General features: G+C 42.8%; 1 protein-coding gene and 3 non-coding genes across 6 annotated transcripts in view; 2 read left to right on the top strand and 2 right to left on the bottom strand.

The window, feature by feature from the left end:
• The window catches only part of LOC144507107 (uncharacterized), a 54,047-nt gene extending 48,297 nt beyond the window's left edge, over positions 1-5,750 (bottom strand). For 2 of the 3 annotated variants that reach the window (XM_078233854.1, XM_078233856.1), the window contains exons 1-2: positions 5,477-5,743; positions 581-759 (exon numbers count right to left, since the gene is read on the bottom strand). In XM_078233854.1, the coding sequence (XP_078089980.1) occupies positions 581-759; positions 5,477-5,647 (350 nt within the window). In that variant the 5' untranslated portion in view covers positions 5,648-5,743. Of the gene's footprint in view, positions 1-580; positions 760-5,476 lie in introns of all 3 variants that reach the window. The other variant, XM_078233855.1, reaches the window with a different exon arrangement.
• Positions 5,751-5,967: 217 nt separating this feature from the next.
• Positions 5,968-6,040, bottom strand: trnak-cuu (transfer RNA lysine (anticodon CUU)). Its single transcript has one exon. It is a non-coding gene; the product is annotated as a tRNA-Lys (tRNA).
• A 1,377-nt stretch (positions 6,041-7,417) lies between these two features.
• Positions 7,418-7,505, top strand: trnay-gua (transfer RNA tyrosine (anticodon GUA)). Its single transcript is given in 2 exon segments — positions 7,418-7,454; positions 7,470-7,505. It is a non-coding gene; the product is annotated as a tRNA-Tyr (tRNA).
• A 299-nt stretch (positions 7,506-7,804) lies between these two features.
• trnak-cuu (transfer RNA lysine (anticodon CUU)) lies at positions 7,805-7,877 on the top strand. The gene has a single exon. It is a non-coding gene; the product is annotated as a tRNA-Lys (tRNA).
• The last annotated feature ends 11,921 nt before the right edge of the window (positions 7,878-19,798 follow it).

Genomic DNA, 19,798 nt, shown 5'->3' with positions numbered 1-19,798 from the left:
ATTGGTAACCAGAAGACATTGATTTAAAGTGGATTTGGGACTAATTGGATTAACCTTCCAAACAGCCAGCACTGGCTGCATGGACCTTCTGTGGTGTATAATTCTATAACTTTCCATTTTGGGCAGTGTCAATATGAATCAAGTCAGGTTTTGCACCCAGTGAAGAGCTTATGTCAGTCTGTTCCAGCAACAGATGCAGATCTCTCGCTTCTTCGTTCTTTTCTAACGCTGGCCATTATTTAGCTTCTCTACCAATTTATGCCAATAAATGCTGGACTGGGGCAATTATTGTCCTTTATATCCTTACCCATTATGAACTGAACTGAGACTGCACAAACTATTTTCATGCAAGATAGCTATATGATTTAAGTAGGCAGAACTTATACTCTGGTCCCAGAAAATGTAGGCTAGTGTCTCACACAATCTTCTGCAGTCTGTATATCAGTCCAAATTCACTGGATTACATCTACAGACAGCACTTTTCTTTTTCAAACAATAATTATACAACTTTTTGTTTAAAGATGATTTTAATTAACATTCAGAATGTTACATTAAAACAAGTAAAGAAGTTTTAATTTACCACAGAATGTCGGTGTTGGTAAATTCCCTCCAAGATCTGCTGCAGCATGCCACCCTGAAAAGATCTTCTGTAGACAAAAATGAAAATATTCTTTCTACCAGCTCTTGTGGAAGGATTAATACAAAATCAATGGATAACAAGGGGCAGAGTTCGGTGTAGATCTTTTTTAGCTGTGGCAGCTGGAAAATAAACATAATCGGGTAATCAGACTTGTGCTAAAAAGAGGTATGATATGAATTTGTAGTTAAAGACATTGTTATAATCGTTTCTATAATGAAAGAAAAATCTTAAATTTACAGAGCCTTTTACCACATCCCAAAGCATTTCATGACCAAATAATTACATTTTTGATTGAGAACATACAAAAGCTGATTTGGACCTAGCAAGATCTTGGGAAAAACAATTGTGGTAAATGACCACTATTCTTCAAATACTGATGTGGGATCTTTCACATCCACCTAAAAGTGAGACAAATCCTTGGTTTATTATGAAGGCAGCAGATAGCAATAACACAATACTCCCTCAGCATTAAAAGTGTCACCCTAGGTTATGAGCCTCAATGAATAATCCTCTAATTTAGAACCAAGAATGCCAATAACTAAATTAAGTTGACATTCACTCTAGCTTTAGACAATAACTATACCATCACTGAATCACAGAATGCCCACAGCAAAGAAAGAGGCCATTTGGCCTATCATATCCATGCCAGGTCTCTGCAAGAGCACTCCATTAATCCCACTCACCCACCGTTTCCACCTGTAATTTAGCTTAGCCAATCCTCTTTTGAAAACTCTGGGAGTATCTGCTTTCACCACACACTTAGGTTATGTATTCCATATCCAAACCACTCACTGTGTGAAAAAAGTCACATCATTGTAATTATTTTCCCAAATATCTTAAGTTGATAACATCATTGTCAGGGCTGTTTGTACTACAAGCTATCCTATTATAAAGAGTATAAAGATTAATTAATATGATTTTGAATACCAAGCTACTGCATAGAAGTGCATGTCATACTGAAGTGACTTGCACTGTAGTGAATTGAAATTAGTTTTTTTTCACCAAGCATAAATATGCGGAGAAGTTATAAACCCATTACTGTCAAGCTCATTAGAACTGTCAACTGGCCTGTCAAAATCATCAGTGTAAAGTGTCAGAAACACCTGTCAAAGGAACTGGTCAAAAGGACCTGTTAAAGCTGTCAGAAGCACCAGTCAAAGAGACCTATTAAAAGTCATGTCCTTTAAATATTTGAAAAAATATATCTTAAGTATTATAAAAGATTGCTTGCTATTTCATTCTGCATGTTGACATAAGCCTAAGGATTTTCATTATTGGGTTAGTGCTGCATGACTGATTTCACAACCATTCATTATCAAAGTAGGGTGCCTACCATTTCACAGTTTGATTGATGGGTAAAGTGATGATAAACTCTGACCGATGATTAAGAATTCCAATGTTTGCTGATATAAGAGATTGTGCACTTGAATGAAATGTTTGTTGTTATAAAGACTTATTTAGTTGAAGGAATGTAAATGTAGTAAGTGGATTTTTATGAATGATTGCTCTCTGAAAAGAAAGAATTTGCAAGCTACACTTGAATGATAAGGCATGGGAGTAAAGGTACATAAAATGCTCTTTTCAGAGAGCCAGTGCAGACTTGATGAGCCAAATGCCCCCCTTAGAGTCATAGAAATATATAGCACAGAAACAAGCCCTTCGGCCCAACTCACCTATGCTGACCAGGTTTCCTAAACTGAACTAGTTTCATTTGCCTGCGTTTGGCCCATATCCCTCTAAATCTTTCCCATCCATGTACCTGTCCAAATGTCTTTTAAATGTTGTAATTATACCCGCCTCTACCACCTCCTCTGGCAGCTCATTCCATATACGCACCATTCTCTGTGTGAAAAAGTTGCCCTTTAGGTCCCTTTTAAATCTTTCCCCTCTCACCTTAAACCTATGTCCTCTACTTTTGGACTCCCCTACCCTGGGGAAAAGACCTTGGCTATTCACCTTATCTATGCCCCTCATGATTTTATAAACCTGTATAAGATCATCCCTCATCCTGCTCCGCTCCAGGGAAAAAGGTCCCAGCCTATTCAGCCTCTCCTTATAATTCAAACTCCTGTCCAATTCCAACCCCCTCACCCCAGCAGAAATGTTTCAGCCTTGCGTTGAGCAATATGCTAAATAATGGAATCCCTACAGTGCAGAGGAAGCCATTTGACCCATCGAGTCCGCATCTACTCTCTGACAGAGCATCTCACCCAGGCCCGTGACCCCACACATCTATCATGGCCAATCCATATAACCTACACATCTTTGGATACTAAGGGGCAATTTAGCATGGCCTATCCACCTCACCCGCACATCTTTGGACTGTGGGAGGAAACTGGAGCACCCAGAGGAACCCCATGCAGACACAGGGAGAACGTGCAAACTCCAACAGACAGTCAACCAAAGCCGGAATTGAACCCGGGTCCCTGACACGCACTGTTTATGTTTCTGTTATGTTTTCAATATAGTGAAGTCAGCAATAGATTCTTACAACTGGACTGTATAGAACTTTATTTTACCACATCTCTGAGGTGTACCCATGGTTGATACTGGGTGAGTTGGCATGGTAGGTGTACCGGCAAAGGATGGTAAGGGTTGGCAGGTGTTGGAACTAAGTTGGCATAGATGCAATAAAAGGCCATGGGGTGGGAAGAGGGGTATGAGATGGCATGGAGGGCATAAGGGGTTATGGGGAATGGGTGGGGAAAACAAGATAGCATGCACTGGCATGAATGGGACATTGGAGTGTGTGGGGGGGTTGGGGGCTGGAGGAATGTTTCATTTCTTATTCATTATTTTTACACTTTGAGCACAGTGCCAAAGCATCAAGACAGCCCTGTTGCCCAGCCAGCTTCTGCATTTGATATCCTTCTCAGTTTTTCCCAGGTCACCCGTCCTGACTTCTAACCCAGTCTACCCCCAGAGCAGAAATCCGTTATCTGAGCAGCCATTTCTAAAGGTTGGGCTCAGGGAGCCAATACTGTCTCTGCGCACCTGACCCAGGAGAGAAAATCTGGGCCGAAATCTGTAATGTTATGAAAAGGGTCAGAACTGCTTTTCTTCTGTCCTGCTCCCAAATGCCACCCTAAAAATGGCACTGTTTCCATTTTCCTCTTAAAAAGCAACACACCCCAAATTTCTATATGATGGTTCCGATATCTGACTGTGTCTAAAGAGGGCTCAGCAATACATTCAAATAAATGTTAGAGGATTTTGCACACATATTTTCTCTAACAATACTAGGTGCAGGTGAGACAATGTAAGTTGTTCCATTACAACCTGGTCATACATCTGCTGTTTAGATGCTATTTGTCTTAAAGTTCATGCTAATATTGTCAAGAAAGAAACATCTCTATTTTTGATATCTAGAATTTTGTTTTTGGAAGTTTTTGCTATTCACCATTGGTTGCATATTTTTCACTTACTGCTGTGTGGAGCAGTCTGGATTCCCTCTTTTTGCAAAATGGGTTCTCTAGGCAAGGGACAAACACTTCCACAAGCCCACTCCCAACCACAAGCCCCTTGGCAGCTGCTAAAGAAATGTGCCAGGCCCTCTCCTAAGCTACTAATAACGTTTCAATAGTACACAATAGAAATTCCTCCTCCCCCCACCACCAGCCAGTTCATCAGCTGTAACTGTACACCTGCAGCTCACCCCCTTAAATAAAAGACAAGGCTCACAAACAAGCCAACTTCCTCCTAGTCTCACACTATTATTCCTTACACTTATTTTCCTTATTCCTTTGTATATTGTACACCATAGTGCCAGCCTCTTGCCTCTCTAGGTAAACTGCAGAGAGTTATGGACTGCAGTTAAAGGAGCTCCAGCCACCTCAGGCATAGCACAGCTGCAGGAACTCTTTGACAGGGGGTGTAACTTATAAGTCAACACGAAAGAACAGCAAAGTGCAACTCCACGTCCAGTAGACACAAATTAAATGTCAGAAACTCATTGGAGAGTGAACATTTATATAGCAAATGGTTGACCTTACAGACACTGGTTAGGTGCATTTTTTAAAATTCCAATTCAATCAAATCAAGTCCAATTCAGAGTCTCAACAAGTTGAGACATTCCTGATCCAAACTGACAAGACAGGGTCTGCAACCCCTGTCTTGGGCCTGATCTACATGAGCCAAGCTGATTGGAGTAGGCGCAGGTCTTCCTCCTCCAAGGCTTGATCTCATTTGCATCTTAGCCAAAAGACCGAGATGCCGCTTTTAAAAATTGCTTCATATGAAAATGAAGCTTAAATGTAACCTAATGACCTCAGCCAAGTGCAGTATCCGCATACTACACTTGATCTTAGCCAATTGGCTATGATAAAATTCCCGAACAGGCGCCAGAGTGTGGCGACTCAGGGATTTTCACAGTAACTTCATTGCGGTGTTAATGTAAGCCTACTTGTGACAATAAATAAACTTTAAACGTGGGGATCTTCACAGTAACTTCATTGCAGTGTTAATGTGGCAATAATAAATATATTTTAAGCTTTGAATGTGAGGATTTTCACTAACTTCATGCAGTGTTAATGTAAGTCGACTTGTGACACTAATATTTAAACTTTAGAAGGTTAATTGGCGATCAAAAGGTGCTGCTGAGGGAGAGCACCTGAGAATATTTTCCAAGCTTCGACTGTATGTTTAAAATTCATGATGATTGTAATATGTTTCTAATAGAAAACTCAAAACAGGGATGTCACTAATACTTATAACTTCATGAAGGTTTACAGTGAACATTGTGTATTATCCCATTTGTATTTGTCTGGATGATGAAGCGCGTTGGTGGATTAATCTTCCGGAAAGGGAAGCGGGTTTTGGATCAGGAGGAAAATCTACCTGACACACACGGAGCAGACGCGACAACACTTCGTTCTGTTCCTTCACGCCCAGGGAGGTGAAGGCGGAGGAGATGAGCTCCATTTTCTCCTCGGACGACGGCTCCATCTCGGCCTCGGCGCCGCTTCTCGCCCGCAGGCCGCAGCGGCGGAACGCCAGGCCCGTAACCATAGCAACCGGCGGAGCGACCGCCCGGGACGGGGGGGGGGGCGTCAGACGGTCAGACTGAGCGGAACGCCGCAGGCCCTCCGCCAGTCCCGAACCAACACTAATTGATGGCGCTGATCAGCGTCCAAACGCGTGTGAAATAAAGAAGCGCCCTCACTCTGGGCTTGCACCGATCATTCCCGTGTAAAATGGTCGATCCCATCCCTGCCTGGCCCCTCATTACCCGGTGAGCAATGCTAAGGGAGGCTAACTAATCTGTATGGGAATGGTCTGTAACGTTTAATATCGAAACATTTTAATAAAATGAATTAGTAAAAAGTAAGCGCCCAACGTGGGGCTCGAACCCACGACCCTGGGATTAAGAGTCCCATGCTCTACCGACTGAGCTAGCCGGGCTGTCCATACTAATTAGGAGAGTGATTATCTTCAGTTAATTTGGTACTTGTAACTTGAGTTTGCATTTTGTAATTATTTGATATTTAATAATTTATTGGTGCATGGCGCGCTATTTCTATGGTCTGGCCCTTTGCAAAAGATTAAGGTGCAAGATGCAAAACCTGATAATGGACTGTGCAAAGTGATCTAAATAAAGTGTTACCCCGCTACATTCCTCTGATAATGCAAAGTCCCAACTGCACTGAAACTTCCCCATGGGAACATTTATCATTGGAATCCTAAATAGTTGGCTGCAATTTTGTAAGTGCACAATTTGGACTCTGGCACAATACAATTTTGTAAAAAATCTTTTCTAAATTTTAAATAACGTATGTTTACAGAATAAAATGTGTATTTTTAAAAAAATAATTTGCTGGCCCTTTTCACTTTGTAAGAAGTTTATAACAACACCAGGTTAAAGTCCAATGTTTAACCTGGTAAACTTCTTATTGTGTTTACCCCAGTCTAACACCGGCATCTCCACACCGTGACTTTTTCACTTTGCCCAGGTTTAAAGGCTATCTATCTGCTGCTTTTATTTTCTTCCTGGGGAGTTGTAGCTGTCGTTTTTATCCTTGTCTCCGGGCTGCTTAGCCTTCGCTCTGCTCTTAGCTTTAAAAGGTTATAAGTTTTCAGTGGCCCCACTCTAACACCTCTCCACTTCTGTCCCGTTCCCCATTTCAAATACAAGTAGCCTCTTTCTAGTTTTTTCACTTTAGCCTTGTCCCAGTCGAACCATTAACTGAAATGTTTATTAATGGTCTCTTTGCTAGTCAGCTCTGGTCATTGACATTCTTGTGTTCCGTGACTTCTGTTTCGCCTTGCCTGTTCCGCAGCCTTTCCAATCCTCCCTTCATTCCCATGACTATTCCGATCCACTTCAGTGATGTTTCCAAATTATTGCAAACCAAATAATCCATCCCCAAAACCCCTCAAAACAGTTTTTCTCTCAAATGATCATCCCAGATCCACTTAATTTTAAAATATTCTATTACTATGGGAAGCACCATATTATATGCAGCTTGTGGAGTGGCGGTGCAGGGTAACTCTATGATGGGCAAAGGGGTGATAGATAATGTGTGGTAGATTTTAGGAAATGATGGGCTGTTGAATATAGATAAATACAAAATCATTTCTTTGGTCAATGTTTTTTTTAAGATTTAAAGATCTAAACAGTCGTGAAATAAAAAAAATTAAAATGTAATCTTCAACCTTAAGTAATTATCAAAAGTGCAATAACAAAACTTTACAAAGCACTGCCTCCTTCAAAAATGTACTGATTTTAAAAAGTTTGTATTAAATTCTTTAGATGATTGTGGGTGCTATTTTCCCAGTGCTCCTTCGATAGCTCAGCTGGTAGAGCGGAGGACTGTAGAGTTTACATAAAGGTATCCTTAGGTCGCTGGTTCGATTCCGGCTCGAAGGAGGTAAAATTTTTTCTGGCACTTCGATTTTGCTTTCATGGTTCATTTACTCGGTTTTTTCGTCTGCTTGTTGCCATCTTTTGATTTTGTTGCCATCTTTTGATTTATATTTCACCTCCTGTCACTTAGACAGACGAGCCCCAGGCGGAAGCTCAGCAATCCTGGCCCCAAAAAACAGGGAAGCTCTGCTCCTTGCTGAAGCACAAGCTGTGTCAATTTAAGCCTGAATTAATACCCTGCACACGAACACTCAAGTCACTAATAAAGCACAAATGGCGGCTTGCAGAACTCGGGCACCATGGCCCGGCTAGCTCAGTCGGTAGAGCATGGGACTCTTAATCCCAGGGTCGTGGGTTCGAGCCCCACGTTGGGCGACAGTATTTTGCTGCATTACTTCACTCCAAATTCGTTTTTATTGTTTTGTAAATTTTATTAAAGCATTATAAAGGAAAGGCAGGCCAGCTAGTGGATGGAGAAATATGAACGAAGTCGTGTGAACTATATATGTGTCATGGGGATTAGTGCAGTTGAGTGCCAATGACTGCATAATTTAATCACAAGGGGAGAAGGGTCGTGGCACAAGGAAGGCAGTAAGAAGTTTAACAACACCAGGTTAAAGTCCAACAGGTTTATCTGGTAGCAAAAGCCACACTACAGCTACTGTGTTTACCCCAGTCCAACGCCGGCATCTCCACAACAAGGAAGGCAACCAGTGAATGAATCTGAAGGCAGTGCTGATATGGGGAATTGAAGGGCAGGTTTGGGGAGATCATGGCATGTTGAGACCAGCAAAGAGAGAAAGGAAAGTCAGCAGGCAAAGGGTATATCAAAATGAAAGTACAACTGTAAAACAAAAAAAATACGCAAATAAAAGCAAAATTCTGCAGATGCTGGAAATTTGAAATAAAAGCAGAAAATGCTGGATAAACTCAGCAGGTCTGTGGAGAGAAACGGCGTTAACGTTTTGGATCTAAGTTATCCTTCTACACTCAGCAGGTTAGGCACATTTGTGGAGAGAGAAACAGTTAATGTTTCAGGGCAATTGCCTTTCATTAGTTCTTTCATTGACCTGAAATACCTACACTATTTCTCTATTCACTGACCTTCTGAGGAAAATACAGCTAACCCCCTGGCTATGAGTGGAAAAAATCAAACTGATTCCACCCAGCTGGGGAAAGGAAGGAGGCAAGGAGTAATGGCCCACAAGCACAGTAATATTAGAGGCTGAATCAAGATACAACCAAGAATATTTTGGAGTAGCAGGCTTTATGATGGGTGATTGCAGAAGCCTACCTCAGGAGCAGGGGCTGTCTGAGACAAGGCTGGAAAAGGATATGACTTTAGCTCAACATTTTTCTACTGGGGCATTTGAGTTGCTTCTGAAACCTCTGCATCGCAAGATTTTCCTGTACAAAATAGATACATGGTCAAAAATAATGAGCAGAACAGCAAACAGCTCAGAACAAACATCTTTTTTATAAAATCATAGCTTGTGATGGTGTCTGGGGCTTGGTAACAGAGTAAGAAGTCTCACAACACCAGGTTAAAGTCCAACAGGTTTATTTGGTAGCAAAAGCCACTAGCTTTCAGAGCACTGCGAAAGCTAGTGCCTTTTGCTATCAAATAAACCTGTCGGACTTTAACCTGGTGTTGTGAGACTTCTTACTGTGTTTACCCCAGTCCAACGCCGGCATCTCCACATCTTGGCAACAGAATCATGGAAGGAGGCTATTGGGCCCATTGTCACATACCCTTCCATACTTAGGTCCCAGTCTATGCTATCTTGCAGCCATGTCTCTGTAAATAGGGTCGTCAACCATAACTAAATGTATTCCTGGAAGTATCATCACGACTTGTCCCTGGGCTCCAGCCATTAGTCAACCAACATACCTACCTATGTGACGTGCTGCTTTCTTATGCTTATCGGAACGCAAAAGGGCACGTTACCCAATTTGATGATGCTTGACTATCAGCTAATCCTGGCAGGTTAGCAACCCGACAGGTGCCCTATCATTGCAAGAAAAAAACACTCACTCAGCAGGAGTAGGCCATTTGACTCCTCGAGCCTGTTTTATCATTCAATAAGATCATAGCTGATCTGATTGTGGGCTGAACTCCCACTTTCTCACTTACTCCGTATAATCCTCAACTCTCCTGCTGATCAAAAATCTTTCTAACTCAGTCTTGAATTTATGCAATGACTCAGTCTCCACTACTCCTTGAGGAAAATAATTATAAAGTCTAACAATACTTTGAGAGAAAAATTGCTCCTCATTCTCATCTGAATTGGAAGAGCCCTTATTTTTAAACTGTGGCCCTAATTCTCAACTTCCTACAAGGGAAAACATCTTCCTAGCAACAGCCTGTGGCATGGACCCTCAGAAAGTTACATGTTTCAATAAGATCATCTCTCATTCTTCTAAACTCCAATGGGTATAGGCCTAACCTGTTCAACCTTTCTTCTTAAAGCAATACCTTCATTCCAGACACGTGAATCTCCTCCGTGCTGCTTCCAGTGCAATTATCTCCTTCCTTAAATAAGGATACCAAAACTCTTCACGGTATCAAAGATGTGGCCTCCTTCCTATAAGGCCTTGTACAGCGATAACAGCACTTTATTGCTTTCTTTATTCCATTTCCCTGACAAGAAAAGCCAACATTCCATTTGCCTTCACAATCACTTGCTGTACCTGCATTAGGCCTTATGTGATTCATGTACCAAGATACCTAGATCCCTTTGTACCACAGATTTTTTAAAATTCCATCCAAAAAAACAAATTCAAATTGAATCCAATTCATGGTCCCCACAAGAGGGACAAACAAGAGCCAAGCTGACAAGATGAGGCATTGCACCCCATTCCGGGCTTGATCTGATGCTTCATTTTAGCCAAAAGGCCGAGATGGCTTTGAAAATTTGCACCAGGCGATGCCTTGGTTTAACTTCATCGGCTACTCTAATCCTTTACCCTAGCCTGGGAGATCAATCTGCTTGATCATTGACTCTCCCTTGCCAGGTAAGTAGGTTGGCCTTTTGTTATTCATATACTAAGATACCTAGATCCATTTGTACCACTATTCTGATTTTTATTCTTCCTGCCAAAGTGAACAAGCTCACATTATACTCCACCGGCCAAATATTTGCTCACTCACTTAACCAATCTTTGCCAACTCTTTGGCCTGGATTTTCACTCTTGGGTTGGAAGTGCAGAATTGGGACATTTCTCAGCTCCACAAATCCAACCCAGGCAAACGTGGCCTAGAAAGTTGGATTTTCATTCCAGGATGCAGGATTCTCTGCGAGTCAGGCGAGGTGACCCCGGAATGAGTGCAGAGGTCAGGTGAGGAGGGGCTGGGCAGCAGCAGTCTCTGTGCTCCAGCACTGTGTTGAAATTTGATTTTTAAAAACAGACAATATAAAACAGCCCTCCACATTTCTCCCCGCACACCACCTCAAATCCACATACCCCATCCATGGCAATCCATGCCTGCCACCTAACCTCATGGCCCCTCATATCCTCCATGCCAACCTCTGTCTTTCTGCCCACCACCCCATGGCCTGTCATGTGCTCCATGTTAACCTATGCCCCCACCCACCCCCATTGTCCCCAAACAATTCATGTCAAACTATGCCCCTCTACCCATCTCCATGACCTCTCATGCCCTCCATGCCATCCTATGTCCCTCTACCTACCCCATGGCCCTTTATAGTCCTGTGATGGTGTGAGGCCCTTGCGGAGTTTCACATAGGTTTGCAGCTGTACTCTAGACATAACAGGAATGAACGACTCAATACCAAATAATGTGTGAAAACAACAATCTTTATTAAACAATTTTTAATGATGAAAAGAAAGGGAAAGAAAGATAACTTTATTAAAAAGTAAGAAAGGAAGAAGGAAAAAACACTTTGTATATATCGTGTATCTATTAAAAGAAAGGAAGAAAGACAACTACTAAAATAGTAAAATAACCCCAAATTAGTTCCCTAAAATGGTACAATTCCCTTTGGTTTATACATCACCAAGTCTCTGAATAACCATGCATGAGGTGGACTCTCTCAGGTAAGTCACTCTGTCAATGTCCCCCTATGTCCGTAGTCTTCAGTGGTTGACTGTTTCAATCTGACTGCAGCCCCAAATGTTGGATGCTGTGGCTCTTTAATTCCAATTTCTGGCTTCATTCCAATCTTTCATGACTTTTACTCAGGCTTTCTCAAAATAAGAGTTTGGTACGTGAGTCCTTATCAAGTTTTTCTCATAGACACTGCAAGCCTTGCTGACTTCACAGTATTCAAGTTTTTATTGCATTTTTTAATGATGTCTCTCAGCTGCCATCAATCATCTGTCCATCAATCAAGCTCTATCTCCTGATTCTGCACCTTAGCTGACCATCCCATATGCAAGGTTATCCATTGTCTGGGTTTACAGTTCAAGGGTCATGGAATCATAGAAACCCTACAGTGCAGAAGGAGGCCATTCGGCCCATCGAGTCTGCACCGACCACAATCCCACCCAGGTCCTACCCCCACATATTTACCCGCTAATCCCTCTAACCTACACATCCCAGGACTCTAAGGGGCAATTTTTAACCTGGCCAATCAACCTAACCCGCACATCTTTGGACTGTGGGAGGAAACCGGAGCACCCGGAGTAAACCCACGCAGACACGAGGAGAATGTGCAAACTCCACACAGACAGTGACCCGAGCCGGGAATCGAACCCGGGACCCTGGAGCTGTGAAGCAGCAGTGCTAACCATGCAGTAAGAAACTGATTCTTGTTAAACAGTAATGTTTATTTTAGAAAGTCTAGCCTGAAAAGGCACAAACAAACAGCTGTGAGCGTGAGTGGCCTGCTTTGAAAAAAATGAAAACAAAGTATTGGGAAATACAAGTTCACTGTTAATAATATCAGGACTGATTACTGTTGATTAATTGCTTAACTTAAAATCAAAGTTTACAAAGTAAATTTTAAATATTCAATACAGGCTTAGTAGTTTCTCTAAAAATAAAATGCAAAAACATAAATTGCCAAAATTAGTGTCTGCATATCTGAGGCCTATGTCAACTTAATGCCAACTCATCCAGTCCATCCCCCATCGACTATGTTTTACTTTGACACCTATGCCAACTCACCCAGTATTTACCATGGGTAAACCTCAGTACCCAGGCTGAGATTAATAAAATAAAGTTCCAGTGTTTATTGCAGAATTTTCTTAAAAACAATCTAATTCATAAAAACTTATTTATTACATTTACATTCCTTCAACTACATTATCTCTTACAAGAAGAAACATTTCATTCACTTGCATAATCCAGAGCACCCGGAGTAAACCCACGCAGACACGAGGAGAATGTGCAAACTCCACACAGACAGTGACCCGAGCCGGGAATCGAACCCGGGACCCTGGAGCTGTGAAGCAGCAGTGCTAACCATGCAGTAAGAAACTGATTCTTGTTAAACAGTAATGTTTATTTTAGAAAGTCTAGCCTGAAAAGGCACAAACAAACAGCTGTGAGTGTGAGTGGCCTGCTTTGAAAAAAATGAAAACAAAGTATTGGGAAATACAAGTTCACTTTGGTATTCATAGTCCCACTTCAAAGAGTCCATAACCACCAGGAGCTGTCAATCAAACTGTGAAATGGCAGGCATCCTGCTATGATAATGGACAGTTGTGAAATTAGTCATTCAGCACTAAGCAGCAGTAATGGTAGCTCTAAGGCTTATGTCAACAGACAGAGTGAAATAACAAGCAATATTTTAAGCACTCCAGAGTTTTGTCAAATATTTAAAGGGCAGGAGTTTTAAATACCTTGACAGCTTGATATTTCCCTCTAACAGTTCACTTTGACATCATTGACAGTTGTTTTGCCAACTCCAATGAGCTTCACAGTTCCAATGAGTTTACACACATTTTATGCACATTCATGCCTAATTTTAGAAACCCCAAGGACACTTGACCTCCCCATAGGGTACCTGACTTCCCTCAAAGGGAACCTGACCTTCCTCAAAGGTATCCTGGGACCATACTCAAAGGGGTACCCTACCTCTGCAGAAGGGTATCCAAACAAATCTGCAAAGTACAGACCCTGTTCCTAGTTTATCTCGGTCAGTTCTATTCTTACTGTATTAAAGTTGGCTTCCCCCAGTTAATTGTACTCTGAATTGTTCATTGTCCTTTTCCATGGTCAATCTAAACCGTACGATATGATTACTGTCCCCTAAATGTTTCCTTACTGTCCACTTGATACACTTGGCCCACCTCAATCCCAAGAACCAGGTCGAGCAATGCCTTCTTGATTGGAAATATATTGCTGTAGAAAATTTTCCTGAACACACTTTAGGAATTTTTGCCCCTCTTTGCCCTTTACACTATTAATATCGCAGTCTATATTCAGATAAAGTATCCCATTCTAACTTCTCTACAATTCTTGCATTTTTCTCTAATTTCCTTTCAAATTTGTTCCTTTACATCTTTCCTAATATTTAGTGGTCTACAGACTACCACGAGCAATGTAATTGTATCTTTCCTGTTCCTTAATTCTAGCCAAATAGATTATTTCTGGGGTATTCTTTCTCTCCAGCACTGTAATGTTTTCCTTAATCAACACTGCCACCCATGATAACCCCCATGTGATCCATGGGAATCACTGACTGATCTACCTGTGGGGCTCTTTGAGTATAAGTTCCTCTGCTAACAGGCAGTTGTCTGCCCAGTTGGAACTCATTACCTGAACCTTTTATAAGGTAGGCCCAGGATTGGGCCTGCTGAACTGTAGCCTCAGTGTGTGTACACGATGATAGTGGTTTTAGAAACATAGAAAAACTACAGCACAAAACAGGCCCTTCGGCCCCACAAGTTGTGCCGAACATATCCCTACCTTTTAGGCCTACCTATAACCCTCCATCCTATTAAGTCCCATGTACTCATCCAGGAGTCTCTTAAAAGACCCTATTGAGTTTGCCTCCACCACCACTGACGGCAGCCGATTCCACTCGCCCACCACCCTCTGTGTGAAAAACTTACCCCTAACATCTCCCCTGTACCTACACCCCAGCACCTTAAACCTGTGTCCTCTCATGGCAGCCATTTCCACCCTGGGAAAAAGCCTCTGAGAGCCCACCCGATCTATGCCTCTCAACATCTTATACACCTCTATTAGGTCTCCTCTCATCCTACGTCTCTCCAAGGAGAAAAGACCGAGCTCCCTCAGCCTATCCTCATAAGGCATGCCACTCAAACCAGGCAACATCTTTGTAAATCTCCTCTGCACCCTTTCAATCTTCTCCACATCCTTCCTGTAATGAGGCGACCAGAACTGAGCACAGTACACCAAGTGGGGTCTGACGAGGGTCTTATATAGCTGCATCATTATCCCCGGACTCCTAAACTCAATCCTTCGATTGATAAAGGCCAGCACACCATACGTCTTCTTAACCACGTCCTCCACCTGCGGGGCCGATTTTAGAGTCCTATGGACCCGGACCCCAAGGTCCTTCTGATCCTCTACAGTACAGTACTTTCCCTTTATATTGTACTCCTTCATCCCATTTGACATGCCAAAATGGACCACTACGCATTTATCTGGGTTGAAGTCCATCTGCCACTTCTCCGCCCAGTCTTGCATCCTATCTATGTCCCTCTGTAACTTCTTACATCCCTCCAGGCTATCCACAACCCCACCAACCTTCGTGTCGTCGGCAAACTTACCAACCCATCCCTCCACTTCCTCATCCAGGTCATTTATGAAAATGACAAACAGCAAGGGTCCCAGAACAGATCCCTGGGGCACACCACTGGTGACCGACCTCCATTTAGAAAAAGACCCATCTATACCCACTCTCTGCCTCCTTTGGGCAAGCCAGTTCTGGATCCACAGGGCAGCAGCCCCTTGGATCCCATGCCCTCTCACTTTTTCTAGAAGCCTTGCATGGGGGACCTTATCGAACGCCTTGCTAAAATCCATATAAACCACATCTACCGCTTTCCCTTCGTCAATGTGTTTAGTCACATTTTCGAAGAACTCCACCCGGCTCGTAAGGCACGATCTGCCTTTGACAAAGCCATGCTGAGTATTCTTGAGCATACTAAACCTCTCTAAATGCTCATAAATCTTGACCCTCAGGATCTTCTCCATCAGCTTACCAACCACTAAGGTTAGACTCACCGGTCGGTAATTTCCTGGGATATCCCTATTCCCTTTCTTGAAAATAGGAACCACATCTGCAATCCTCCAATCCTCCGGCACCTCTCCCGTCTCCATCGACGACGCAAAGATCATCGCCAGAAGCTCTACAATCTCTTCCCTCGCCTCCCACAGTAACCTGGGGTACATCCCATCCAGACCCGGCGACTTATCTATCTTGATGCCATTCAAAGATTCCAGCACAACCTCTTTGTTAAAGTCCGCATACTCAATCTTTTCAGTCTACCGCAAGCCCGCAGTACATCCACCCAGGTCCTTCTCCTCTGTGAAAACCGAGGCAAAATACTCATTAAGCACCTCTGCCAATTCTACTGGTTCCGTACAGATTTTCCCGCCTTCACCTTTTATAGGCCCTATTCCTTCACGTCTCATTCTTTTACTCTTCACATATTTATAGAACGCCTTAGGGCTTTCCTTAATCCTACCTGCCAAGGTCTTCTCATGACCCCTTCTGGCTCTCCTAATTCCTTTTTTAGTCCCTTCCTACAAACCGTATACTCATCTAGAACCCTATCTTCGCCAAGCTCTCTGAACCTTTTGTATGCTTTCTTTTTCTTCTCAACTAGGTCCCGCACAGCTTTCGTGCACCACGGTTCCTTTAACCTACCAACTCCTCCCTGTCTGCTCGGAACGTTGTCCTGTAGAACTCTAGACAGACATTCCTTGAAAAACTGCCACCTCTCTTCAGTACATTTCCCCGAGAATACCTCCTTCCAATTTACTCCTCTAATTTGCTGCCTTATGTCTTCATATTTCCCCTTACTCCATATAAACGCTTTCCTAGCTTGCCTGATCTTCTCTTTTTCCAATGCAAGCATAAAGGAGATAGAGTTATGATCACTATCCCCAAGATGCTCTCCCACTGAGAGATCTGACACCTGTCCAGGTTCATTGGTCAGTATCAGATCAAGTACAGCCTCTCCTCTTGTAGGCTTGTCCACATGCTGTGTCAGGAAACCCTCCTGAACACCCCTAACGAACTGCTCCCCATTCAATCCCCTTACCCTAGGGATATTCCAATCTATGTTTGGGAATTTAAAGTCTCCCATCACAACAACTCTGCTATTATTGCAACTCTCCAGGATCTGTTTCCCTATCAGCTCCTCCACCTCCCTGTTACTGTTGGGCGGCCTATAGAAAACTCCCAGCAAAGTGATCGACCCCTTCCCACTCCGTACCCACTTACTTTGCATTCTGTAATAAACTATATTCCTTTCCAGTTGGGCTTCCTGGGCATTACATTATCCCTTCCCCTTTCCTTTCTTTCCAGAACACCTGGTATTCAGGAATTTCTTTTTGTCGTTTAGGGATATTCAGGAATATTTAATACCCAGTCTTGCCCTTCTTTGAGTCAGGTATCATAACATCGTATTTCTAATGACTGTATCTGCCTGCAACTCATGAATCCTATTTACTATACCCCATGAATTTACACACATACAGTAATCCTAATGTAATTATTATTTTCCCCCTTTTGCTGAACTCACCTACAACCTTACTATTTCCTACCCTGATGCTATCTGTCTCTCCCAGTATTCTGTGCACCCTGGTAATCTTCTCAAGTATAACTTCCTGATAACACTGAAACCCTCCCCAATAGCACAAGAAATCGCCTTGCAAAGAAACTAGTCCAGGATTTGTTTAGGTACAACCAGTCCAACTTGTACAGGTCTCATCTCCACTTGGACTGGCTAATATCGCAGGAATTTAAAGATCTTCCTCTCCCATTAGCTTTCCAGCCATGCATTCATCTGCTTTATCGTCCTATTTTGAGCTCAGTTGCATGTGGTACCAGATTACTATCTTTGAAATCTTGCTTGATAATTTCCTACCTAGTTTCCTAAATTCTGACAGCAGAACCACATTCCTCTACGTACCTTATCGGTACCAGTGTGGGCCAAAATCACAGGCTGTTCATCCCCTCTCTTCCCCTCCCTCAGGGTGCTCTATAGCCATACAATGACATCTTTGACCTGGTATCTGCATCCTCCTCACAGCTCACCCTCCCATCCAACTTTGTATCATCTGCAAATTCATGTTTGCAGCCACAGAAACATCAGTCTGTTCCTAACTATTGAATCTCTTATTGCTCTTCCAGTCTACTTCATGTCCTCTTGTTTATCTGAACCTGCCATGATGCCATGGACTTAGCTCTGGCTGCACTTCCTGGGTTGAACAATCACTCTCATCAGTATTCAGAACAGAATATTGGTTGGAGAGTGTTATGATCTGGAAGGAAACCACTTAGCTTTTAAAAAGAAATTTTAACTTCCAGTTATTATTTGAAAATTACCCATCAAGATTTCATGTTTTAAACAAATGTTTTCCTGCAAAACAATTAAACAAAGCAAGTACTTCCATCTTAACACTATATTTCATAAACCCTTATGATTTTAAACCCAATAATCTCAACAGGACACACCCTGTTCTATTTTATTTCCACCCAAGAGTTCCCCATGTTACAGACTCTTGAGGATTCTTTCACATCTGCCGTGATCACGTTTCCAGGTCTGGCACCTAAGTTTCCCGCATTCTCACTCTGCAAGGCTTCCATTGCTGATTGCTTCTACTAACTTTGTAAGGCAAATGTGACAATTGTACTTGTTCATGCACTTGGACTTTTCATGCTGAGCATTAACCCCACTCACAATTCCTGCTTACTGACTCCAGATCAGGAACACCCAACCCTCAATAGTTTCTATGCTTCTTGTTCTGGCTGCTGGAAGATCAGCGGCAGCAGCTGTGCCTCAATTTGAAGATGATGTCTACTCAGGGTTGCAAGTTTCTGCCATCCATTTTTTTAACTTAACCCTTATTATCTAAAATGGAATTGCAATTTTAATTTCCCAGCTCCTTAAATTAAGTTCCTAACTTTGGGAAACAAACCAAGCTCTAAATCTCACCAGCCAATAATCAACTCAGTTTCCTGATGATGCCAGTTTGATCTTTTTTGTCTCTCAATTTTTCATACTCCAGTGTACCATCCCTGCTGCCGACTTTCTATTATCCACCACTGCTGCTGTCTCCAATCACGTCTGTGCTCTTCTCCCTGATTTTCATTGCTTTAACCATTTACAACTGTGCCTCCAGCTGCTGAGGACTAATGCTTTGACATTCCATTCCCCCACCTCCTTACTCCTAAAACACCCCTTAAAACCTAAGTCTTTAGTTAAGCTTTTGGTTATCTGCTCTAATATTTCCTCATGTGGCACGTTGTCACTAGTTTGCTTTATAACACTCCTGTGGACTGCCTTGTGGCTTACTATGTTAATGCTGGATCTCCATGGAGTGTAAACGAATGGTTCCAAGGATGAGAAACTTCAGTTATGAGGATAGAACAGAGAGACAGTTGTGACCATTCTTCTTGGAGAGAAGGCTAAGAGGAGATTTGATTTGAGGTGTTCAAAATCACGAGGGGGCAGGAGAGTAGATAGGGAAATCTGTTCCCATGTGTAAAAGGATCAAAAACAAGAGGGCACAGATTTAAAGTGATGTGAAAAAATATTTTTTGCACAGCAAGTGGTTCGGGTCTGGAATGCACTACCTGGAAGTGTGGCGGAGGCAGGTTCAATTGAAGCATTTAAGAGGGTATTAGATGATTATTTGAATAGAAACAATGTGCTAGGATATGGGGAAAGGCAGGAGCGGGAGCGGGGGCGGGGGGGGGGGGGGTGGCACTAAGTCACCATGCTCGTTTGGGCCTCTTTTTAGGTCAAACTGAATAAACAAACTCAAATTAAGTCAGGACAAAGTAAAAGGGGCAGCTCCCCCCAAAAGGAGGGGGAACAGCCCGAACAAAAATCAAAGTACAAAGGAAACTTAAAAACATCAAATTAAAATGTGATTATCAGGGTCAATAACGCACCCCAACCCCTGCGGTGCCCAATGGGCACGGAAGGCATCAACCATGCCCGTGGACACCACATGCTCCCTCTCCAGGGACACCTGGCCGCGAACATAGCCGCGGTAGAGGGGCAGACAGTCAGGATGGACGGCCCCCTCGATCGCCCGCTGCCTGGACCTGTAAATGGCATGTTTCGCCAGGCCCAGGAGCAGGTTCCCGAGGACGTCGCCATCCCGACCCACCCCTCTC

The sequence above is a fragment of the Mustelus asterias genome, chromosome 18 (assembly GCF_964213995.1).
Source record: "Mustelus asterias chromosome 18, sMusAst1.hap1.1, whole genome shotgun sequence".
Taxonomy (NCBI): domain Eukaryota; kingdom Metazoa; phylum Chordata; class Chondrichthyes; order Carcharhiniformes; family Triakidae; genus Mustelus; species Mustelus asterias.
The sequence above is the reverse complement of the archived record's forward strand: the minus strand, read 5'-3'. Positions and strand labels throughout refer to the sequence as shown.